The 10981-nt window shown below is 33.1% G+C and overlaps 1 protein-coding gene across 4 annotated transcripts; it reads right to left on the bottom strand.

The window, feature by feature from the left end:
- Window positions 1-4424: 4424 nt before the first annotated feature.
- On the bottom strand, window positions 4425-9767 carry LOC133294466 (probable protein phosphatase 2C 40). Of its 4 annotated transcripts, none has more exons than XM_061493141.1 (4): window positions 9482-9767; window positions 5292-6482; window positions 4836-5100; window positions 4425-4733 (listed from the first exon to the last, which is right to left on the bottom strand). In XM_061493141.1, exons 2-4 carry the CDS (start codon window positions 6471-6473, stop codon window positions 4606-4608), a joined length of 1575 nt encoding a protein of 524 aa, XP_061349125.1. In that variant the 5' UTR covers window positions 6474-6482; window positions 9482-9767; the 3' UTR covers window positions 4425-4605. The 4 variants fall into 4 exon arrangements, with proteins under 4 accessions (XP_061349125.1, XP_061349126.1, XP_061349127.1 ...); XM_061493142.1 differs by lacking the exon at window positions 9482-9767 and adding an exon at window positions 9219-9419; XM_061493143.1 differs by lacking the exon at window positions 9482-9767 and having other exon boundaries at window positions 5292-5698; window positions 5801-6887.
- Window positions 9768-10981: the final 1214 nt, after the last annotated feature.

Raw genomic sequence — 10981 nt, forward strand, 5'->3', positions numbered from 1 at the left:
CATTTGGAAATTGGAAATGGGTTAAGCTCAAGATAATCAATCATACATTATATAATCGAAGATGCCATATCGATCCAAAGGGCACGTTGTGAGGACTGAAGAGACTGAGCCAATTCCAGGGAAGTATAAGCAAAGGAATGAAGCAACATTCAAATTATAAATTTGATAAATAAAGGTTGACTCTCAATTATTGTTTTGGATAAACCAGACGCAATCCTGTGTGAGTCTGGTTATCCATTTAGTAGCTAAATTGAAGAAAAAGAAAATGTATTAGATAAGTTGAATTTGAAAATTGATTTCTAGTTGTGTAACTTAAAAGAAAGAGTATAAAACTATTTAAATTATTTAGATAGATAATAATTAAAATAAATTATATATTTAGTTGAGTTATTATTATCTTAATAATTTAGATAATAATTACATGCAAGTAATACTGACTGAGTTAATATTTATTGCTTAAAAAATAATTTTACCTTGTATTCTAAATTAGTTTAATTTAATTATTAATTATTTATTATTTGAAAAAATTAATAATAAGAATCATTAAAAAAATATTTAATTTAAAAGGTTAAAATAATTAGGCTGATAACTAGCTCTTCGTTTATTTAGTATCCAATTTATCTCCTCGTTCATAAAAACATTCATTAGAAATTATTTGTTAACAAATAAAACTCCTGTTAATGATTGAAAGGAAATGGATGCCACGTGGACTGATAAGCTGGCAAAAGGAAAGTTTTTAAAAGAAATATCAACAATATATATTTAAAAATATTTCTTTATCTAATTGGAATCTCATTGATAAATAATATATTTAACTTCATCAAAAAAATAATAAATTGAAGTCATTTATTCAACCTGCAACCTATGCTATTTGATTCCTAGCTACTAGCTAGAATGCCAAAATATCAATCTATGCAATTTTATTTGATGCGGGAGAGACTCGTCGTAGGTGGCACAGACGGTACACGCGGGAATCACATGCATGTGGGATATAAATTTGACTGTATTACTATAGCAAAACATATTAAATATATTTTTACTGTATAAATTACCAAACGAGTTTTTACTATGATGCTTTTGCCTAATTTTAAACACTAAATTGAGAGGGCTCCGTGCATTTTCTCCAACTACGAGGACACTTCTAAAGTGGCCATTGACTGAGCCGTGATTTGTGCCGCTTTTGATTGCAGGTTTCTGGGACACATATTTATGGAAGTTTCGAACTTTCTCTTTATGATGGATAAAATTATCCTTTCTTTTTTTTAATAAGAAAAAATAAAATAAAATTATGTCATTTTAATTAAGAAAATAAAATAAATCATGAGAACAAAAAAATGAGTGAGAAAATTTTTAAACGTGTGGATCTCACGTCTCTATGAGAGTGAAAGGATGTAAGGAGTGTCATTTAAAATGACACACTTTTTTTTCCTTTGAATAATCTTACATAGAAATAAAATAATAAGACTACTAAGTATTTACACGATAAAACAGAATTTTTTTTTCTTCAAAATTACAGTTATTCTATTTGAATTTTTCTTTCTTCCTTTTTGGTTAAACTTAGGTACACTCAGTATTAGTAATTTGATGCCATGGGTTAGTATCTCATACCAAAAGAGTGAAAAGACAATACCCTTTGTTGACATTCCGCACTAGGGTTAAAACAGGATCATATATACCTCAAAGTCAATTTATTTAGTTCGAACAATAATACTACCTTATTTTTTGTGGGCTGTCTTGTATACTAAAGACAATTACGATGTTAGAGTTATTTTGTAACTGCACATTTTTTTTCCTTGCAATATTAAATTAACAAATTTAACGCAAATTGACGTACAAGTTCATCGTTGTATGATGAGGCGTGAGGGCACAGTTAATGTCCCCTGCATTTTTCATGTTGTTGAGCCACCCATGTGAGTCATTCAGCTTGTGGACCTAAACCATTGTGAACATCAATGAAATAAAGTGCAAAAAGCATTAAAGGAAGGAGCATGTGTCAAGTGTAGTCCATTATCAGAAGCTTAAGCCCGAGAAGATAAAAAGGTGATGCTATGTGAACAAACAATCTTGCATTGAAGTGAGGTGAACTAGAAGAAAAAAGAAAAAAAAGAAAAAAGAAAAGAAGATCTCGTTAGGACATTGCCGTTGAAATGATAATGAAGAAAATTTTGAGAGAGACAGAGAACACAACGTAGTTGCTTAAATTTTTTTAATTCATCTTATTAATTTTAATAGCCTTTTAATATTAAGTTATAGTTAACATTCAAATCAAATGAATGTCTCCAAAAGGTTTGTGGTAAAAAAGATAAAGATAGAACTCTCTTTCTTTACTTCATAAAAAAACTCTTTATTCTCTTTACCAATAATTATATTTGATCCAAATAACTATAAAGGCGCATGAGATTCAAGGCCCAGAAAGGGCCCAAGAGGCGCAATGATCTCATAGCGCGATATGCATGAGTCAAGCATTGCACATGTTATAATATTAAGCAGCCTTACATAACTTAAATGCCAAGGAAAGGCTTTGCAACAAGCTAAGTTCTACCGCGCATAAAAATCAACGCAAGAAAGACAGCTCCAGCTTGACCTATTAAATAACTTTTTGATAACATTTTTCAGAAAATTTAATTTCTCTCCATATTCTTGAAAATCATGATTACCGGATAAATTTTTTTTTCTTATCTATCAAATGCCCCTAAAAGTTTATTACCTTTTTGTGAGGATGTAAATAAGGGGAATTAAGTTAAGCAATTATAAGATCTAGTTTAACTTGAAAAAAAATTTTTATTTAAAATCATTTATTTAAATGAACTAAATTTAAAGTTTAAGTTTGACATTTTAAAAATATGAAGCTTTTTATTTTGTAAGATAAAATACGAAACTTAAACTTGACTTGTTTAGCTGGTTTATAATTTAATTATTTTTTTCTTTAATACTTCCTTAAATATTTTAAATTTTATTAATTTATTCAGAAAATATTTTTATACTAAAATAAATAAAATAAAAAGAGAAAGAAAGTAAAAATTTATTTTAACATAAAAATTAAGTATAGTTTTCTATATAAAATTATAATTTATTAAGTAAGAGATATAAAGCATAGGCCGAAACAGGAGAAATCAAAGGGCATTACTTGAATGCTATTGCAGGTACATGTGAAGAGATGATCAAAAGAGCTGTATTTGCGAGAGAATTGGGCATTCCTATTGTAACGCATGACTACTTATTTTCATATTTATCATTCCTTTACTTAATCGCAAATCTATTTATTGAAAGAAAATAAAGTTTATTTATTACATTTTTCCATTTTGAATTTCGAATTGTACCCTCCCTTCCTTAAAAAAAGGAATAGAAGGTTCTCGTATAATTAGTATATCAAAAAAATTACCATATATAACATAAAATTTCTCCGCCAATTCTTTCTAATCGAGCCTCTCGATCTGTCATTATACCCCTTACTCATTCTTAAGACCAAAGAATCGGACAGAAAGGGAGGGGGGAAGCTCCCCATTCCTGGTTCTCCTGTAGCTGGATCCTTCGAAACCACAAGAATCCTGAGTTAGAATGGGATTCCAACTCAGTACCTTTTGAGATTTTGAGAAGATGCTCTTTGGAGAGCACAGTACGATGAAAGTTGTAAGCTGTGTTCGAGGGGGAGTTATTGTCTATCATCGGCCTCTATGGTAGAGTTAGTCGGGGCGCCTCTAGGTATTCTCTACCTACCCACCTGTGTCAGTTTTGGGTACAGGTACCCTTTTGTTGAAGGTCGTTCGAGCTTTTCCTGGGAGTATGGCATGGGTTTCTTCAGCGCCGTAGCACCTGGTACTCAAACATTGGCTCGAGGCAAATTCGAACCCATAGCTGATGATAGAACTAGAATATATATATTTTGTTTCCTACTCAAATGTGCCCATATTCTTACTTTTCTATCAATCTCTAATTCTAATCTCCTTCCCCATTCGGATATTATGGTGCTAGTATAGACCGAAATTCCGTGGGTAGGTTGGGAAGGGGGGGGGAAGAAGTTATGGACACATTTCCATACTTTATGTCTGAAGTACTTCACTTAATTTCTTCTGCAGTATTGGACTTTGGCGGTATTTATCATGCACTTTGGGACCTGAGACTCTTGAAGAATCTTTTTCATTCTTTGGTTATGTATGGAAAGATAGACTAACTTTTGTCTAAAATTATTACTTTTCGTTATTATTATTACTATCATTATTGTAATATGATTTACAAAAGTTTATATAATACACAAATAATTCAATTACCCGCTATGCCCCCATTTTTTATGTGTTAGATTAGTTTTCTTTTCATTGTGTTATATTTGCATTAAAAGTGCAACACTACAACAAAATGCAATCTCCACCCCACCATAATAATAATAATAATAATGATGATGATGATGATGATAAAATAACACCTGAATGTTCAAACAGAAAGGTTATTATTATTATAAAAAATGTACATATGAAAGACCTAACGATTCTAGGTTGTAAAATGGCATATATACACTTAGAATATCACACTTTTTAACCCAAGGAAATACTACTTGACCGAGACCGTCCATTGAACATGTACTTAGATACAAGTTTTCTTTGCCCAGTCTTAGATGCAAGTTGATGCCTTTGAAGTCCGCTGATTCATCCCAAGCATGATCACAATTACGGTCACGTCATCATGGTACTTCCTTCTCCTTCCAGCCGGAATACTCATCAACTCTTCCATGCTGAAACCTGCATGAGAGTTAACTTAGCTAACCAATAATCATACAACAACATATAAAAATCTACATTCATGCAAATAAAACTAAATTTAGCACAAAATCTTGAACCAACCTGCAGAATCAGCTGCTCTAGCTACAAGCTGCTCTATGAGAAACTTTGCTGGATCACCCAGAGGATTGCTCAAGATATAAGATTCTACTAGCTTTACTGCCTCATCATTGCTGAAGAAGTCAAATAAACCATCACTCCCTACTATAACAAATTGATCATAATTTGAGATTTTATGGACACTCAAGGATGGTTGAGTGGCAATATATGGTGGGCTTGTAAGATCACGAACTCGAAGGATTCCCATCAAAGCATCATTCAGATTTTTCTGCATGGGAATAAAATAAGAAAATCAAATCTAAGTTTGGTAGGACAAAGATTTGTTCTTCGCATCCGTCCACTCACAGTTAGTAGCTTGAATTTATAGGTTTATAATTATCATCTTTACTTTCTAAAACGTCGGTACCCACAAAAATCTTTTCGATACTTATTGGCTAAAATGTAAAAGAGAATACCAACCTTTTTCAAGTAGCCGACTCCAAAAGCACGAGTAACCTTGAGTTTCCCTTTCACTTTTCCTGCTATAATGACCTTGGGATCATCAGGATGGTCAGCCAGAAGTCTAACTCTTTCTGTTTCATTATCAACAGTATGGCTATCTGTAAGCTGTATGGCATTGAGTCTCTCACTCTTATTCATTCTGTCACCTGTACTGCATGTTGCCAATACCGCTCTGCTGTCACCGAGATTAAATGTATACAAATCATTACCATGAAGAAGCACAAGTAAAACACAAGATCCAATAGAAACTAAATCTGGACGTTCCTCCATTTCCTGCTCAACCATGTACAAGAAATCATTCTCAGCCTGACTAAGAGCAAGTTGGAGGCTATCAAGTACCCCATGTGAAAATGATTTACATGATGCTTCTGACTTAGCAGATGGACTGCTCTTTGAAAAAGAGCCATGATTAGAATCATTTTTCCCCTTAAATCTTGATAGAGATTGATCCTCAGCGCAAATAAGACTATCATCCAATTTATATTGAAGGGATCCACCCAAAACCACATCGTTAGTATCTTTGATGGAACCTGGTTCCAATTCCCAAATTAACTTGTTTAAGAAAGATATGATGGTGTCATACAGGGTACCAGCCAGAAAGTCAGCCGCATCTCTCCCATTAAAGCCATCATAAATTGCACAAAAGAGCCACCCATTTTCTTCAGAACAAACTGCTTGAACTCTATCTTCACCAGCAGCTCCTCCTGCAACTTGTACTTCCTCAGCATTAAGAAAACCTTCACTTCTGGAAGGATCACTCATGGATTTTAATGTGCAAGAGTCATATTCAAGTATGTCACTTGGAGTGGAAGGACTGCAGCTTAGGTAAGACAAACTACTTGGGAGGGAAGATGATAGCATGTCCAACTTTGAAAGACTTGGCGAAGAGGGTACCTTACGAAATGAATTAGGAGAGTCCCAACTTGGAAGGATTTCCCCTCCTATCTTACCATTGCAGATATTTGTGTTGGCTAGTGTAGCATTAGCACTTAAGGCTGCGCCTGACAAGCAAGAGAAACTACTTGTTCTACGGACATCAGGAAGGATTTTGTAGCCACTAGCGACCTCACAGGGAATACCTCTATCACTATTGCATTTATAGCCAAAACTTATTTTAAGTTCTCCTTCAGGACTAAGCATGTTTATCTCCTGTAATAAGAAATCCATTCTATACACTATCAATATAACTGGTATGTATACTATAAGGAAAAACCATACAGTAACCTATAAAATGTAATTGGACCCTATCAAAATAATTTCAATCTAAAAAAAAAAAAACTCCCTATTAAACCTTGACCAGCAAGGATAAGGGTAAGGGTAATCCTTGTACATAATCTTATTCATACATATATAAAAAAAGATTGTTTCCCAAATTTGGATTCGTAACCTTTCAGTCACAAAGGAACAACTAGCCATTTTATCATATAGAAAACTTGAATGAAAGATTTCCCAGATTGTATAAGGGCCTCCAATCATTCACTTAATAATGCCCAAACAACAAAGTGTCATTCAAAGCCAGCAACTATCATCACAACAAGTAAAAAATGGCAATTATAAAAAATATATAACCATAATGATACTGGAACCAATTTTGTAAGTTAATATATGTGATCGTATATGATAAAATATGTGCATCCAAAGGTTTGTACATGTTAGTGAGCCAGTAAAGCAGACAATTCAAAGATATAAACAGAGAATGGGAGAGAGGAGGCGCAGGACGGGGAAAAATAGTTTAATATCTAAAACTAGCAGCAATACCATCCCCCCTTGCTTACTCACTTAACTGTCAGAAGAAAAATAAAATACACAAAATACCAAGCAAACAAGAGAAAGACAATTAGACGTGAGATCACCAAACGCTAGAATAGATGGCTGGAATCAAACATGATAGAGCAAAAATTCATAGACTTACGACTTAAAGCTTTATAGTATCAGCGTTGTCTTCCATGTCTGGCCAGTTTATTATTTTATGATGGATCTCATAGACTCTTTGGGAAATTATTAATTTTGCACAAATGATTGTATAACATCCTAATAAGAGATCGTTAAAAGATTTGTTTTTGTTTTTTATATTGGGACTAGAATGTTAGATCTTCTATTATGATGCCCATCATGCATTTGGAATATAAAAAGGTTCATGACAAGAAAAAGAAAAAATGACAGTCCAAATCATGGCATGGTCATTGCATAAATGATTTATAATATCTGAAAAAGGAAAAGAAAGCCATTAAAATGAAATTGAATTTGAGCAGTACTGTTAGCTTCAAACCCAACATTGTTGGCAATATATATCTACACGGAGATAATAAAAAACCAATCACACAGCTTTTATCTAAGTGGAATTATGCATACATCAACATCACATTTATCCCAAACTAATTGGAGTTGGAAGTTGTTGAACCCATATAAAAGCAAGAACAGGTTAAAGAAAAATAATATAAGCATATATGACAACAAAATAAATAAATGAAAACAAAAAAAAATTCTACCCTTCCATAATGCTAATAGTTTCCCTTCAGTGTGTGATTAAATAAACCGCACACTAATCTATTTCACACTGCATTAAGTCTTGTTTTATTACATTCCCCCAAGTAAGTTGACCTCTTCAGTTCTTTATTTCAAGCACTTAATAACAAACTTCTTTTCTTACCAAAGCATCTATAGGTCTTCAAAGAATATGCCTAAATCATCTCAATCTATGTTTTCTCATCTTTTCTTCCATCGATACTACTCCAACTTTTCAGTGAATATCTACATTTCTTATTTTATACATCTCTATATGACCACACATCCACCTTAACATCCTCATTGGCTAACATTCAGTTCCGTATTGCATTGCAGCCTTCTTCTTGTTTTATACAAAATTTCTTTTAGCCTAAAAGGGATTTTACAATCACACAAAAATCTTGATCTACTATGTTATTTCATCCAACCTGCTTTTGATTCTATGGTTTACATCATCATCAATCTCTACCCCATTTTGTAAGATTGATCCAAGAATCTAAATGCATCTTTCTTGGTACATCTTGTCCTAGCATATTCACGAATTCTTGATCTCCTCCTCTAGTCGTGGCAAACCGACACTCCATCTATTCAGTCTTACTCCAACTTAACATAAATTCTTTAGACCCAGGTCTTTCTCCATATTTTTAGTTTAGTGCTAACACCAGCCCTGGTCTCATCAATAAACACAATATCATCTGCAAATAGCATATACCATGGCAGCTTATTTTGGATATCTTTAGTTAGCTTATCCATAACTAGGGAAAAATGATGAAGACTCCATGCAGAATCTTAGTGTAAACCTACTTTGATTGGAAAATAAGCCTTCACACATGTTAGTAATGCATCATATATATATCCTTGATGGCGTCTACATACAATTTTGCATAATAGTAATTGTGCATACTGGTATATAATTCTTTTGTTTGATCAGTTCAACCAAGCTACACAGCTAACAGCTTAACAATAAGATCTTACCCCAAAAATTATTTTTTTTAAAAAGGAGGGGGTTTATCAAATCAATTCCATTCACAAAGAGAAAGAATGTAATACAAGCTAAGACGATGACATATTCTCCCTCCTAAATGATCATAACAGAACTCTAGAAATACAAAAGACACAAGGTATCGAGATGCATGTCATAAGTTTGATCCAAGGGCAAGGCCTCCTAGTTAACCAAATGAAAAAATCCATTCAGTAAGGGTCTTCTCCAATGCCCCTGAATTTGCCCATTAAGGACACTCCCTTCAAACACCGATGAGCAAAGCACCTTAATAGTTAAGCTTAAGTGAAAGCAGTGTGCTCATAACTATCGGCACTCAATGTAACAGCCCAATAACTGAAACTAAAACTCAGGAACCTTGAGGTGAAACGAAACCATACCAAATGCGCTTTTTTGTATCAGTTCCCATTCAGTAATAACCTCACCTAATAAGAAAATTTTCATTTTCTTATGTATTCTTGGACCTGTTAAATGGACTCCAGGCGAGGCAATCCATACGAAAAGCCAACAATTTTTCATTTACCCCGCAAAACAACAGAAACCCATAAGAGAAAAAGACAGAACACAAGAACTCAAAGCGCATATATCTAACCAAACCAAACAGAACATATCAAGAAAAGAAAAGAAAAGAAAATGAAGTAACCTTAGCAATAGATGGCGAAGAGTGAAGAAGCGAAGGCAAAGAGAGTCAACAGAGAGGAGAGGAGGAATTAAGAATGTGGCTGGCAATACAAAGGTGGTTGAGAGATAGATAGGACTAGGACTAGGACTAGGACTAGGACTAGGAGGAGAGTATATTATAGAGAGAAAGAGTGGGAGTGTGACTTAGCAGAATGAATGCGTGCGCCAAAGCGAGTGGAGAATCTGCATCATCATATTGAAATTGGATGGTACACAATGCATCGCAGATGAGAAAAATTACTATCAGTATGGTTCTTCCGTTTTTGGTGTCTCTCTAGTCTAGTCTCTACTATTTACCGCAGCCCCTCTTTTTTCTTTGATTGAGTTTCATTTACACACGTAACGTAACCTTAGTCATCAACATCCCACAAAATCCTCAGCCCCCTCTTCCACTTCCTTTTTGTTGGACCTTTTTTTTTTTCTTTTTTTTTTTTCTTTTCGTAAATGGGTAGGAATTGAATACATAATTTAGGGATAGGATTCTTTGACACATGTCAAATTTAAAACAATTTAAAGTTTGACACTCATACGAGAGTCGTTAGATCAAAAAAGATCTCACATGTTTATAAATCATCAGAGTCATTGATCGTTTTTTGATCTAACGACTCTCAGATAAGTTGTTCAACTTTAAATTTGACACATATATCAAAGAATCCTGTCCCTCCGAATACATCGATGAAAATTAAACAGATAACTTAATATAAATTGTCAAAATCCTTACCACTTCATCAATCCTAAATGGCTTTTTTTTGTTGGCTTCGACGTGCGTTCTTTTATCTCTCTTGTTTTGAGGTTGTGGAAAAACAAAATTTTGTTTTCGTTATTTCTTCCACCACATATATTAGAGATGAAGATTAAGAATAAACACAAGACTATTTAATTGTTTAGATTGTATATATTTATTATTTTATATGCATACATTTATGTATACATGCCTCTTCAATTATAAAATTATCTGAATTTTATAGAATTTTTAATAATATCTTGAAAATAAAATTAATATGAAAACAAAATGATATTTTCATAGATTAAATAAAAACAAACAAAACATCTCTTTAAGCTTCCATTGATGTTAGTTTCTAAATCTCGTGATTTCACTAATAATAATAACATAAACTTCGATGAATAATCATGTCACTTTACTGTATGGAATAGGATGCTCAATATTGTGTATTAGTGGCTAACATATGAATAGATGTTGCCTATGAATTGAATGGCTCAACGCTGGATTCCCGTTGTTTATTGTATTGCGTTTGCTTTTCTACAATTCTACACCAATTGTCTAGTTATAGAGTTTTTCGCCCAAAATGAAATCTACCAACCAAATAGGAAGTTGAAAAAATAATAATGACAACAATTTTAGAGAGATTGGTTGCTAGTATAGAGGTCGTTTGGTTCACCTTTAAAAAAAAGTAACTTTTACTACTTCCTTATTTTTAAAGTACTTTTTTACAAAAGTTAA

Source organism: Gastrolobium bilobum, unplaced genomic scaffold (assembly GCF_033153095.1).
Source record: "Gastrolobium bilobum isolate Gb01-03AN ecotype WA unplaced genomic scaffold, APGP_CSIRO_Gbil_v1 utg5188, whole genome shotgun sequence".
NCBI classification, from domain to species: domain Eukaryota; kingdom Viridiplantae; phylum Streptophyta; class Magnoliopsida; order Fabales; family Fabaceae; genus Gastrolobium; species Gastrolobium bilobum.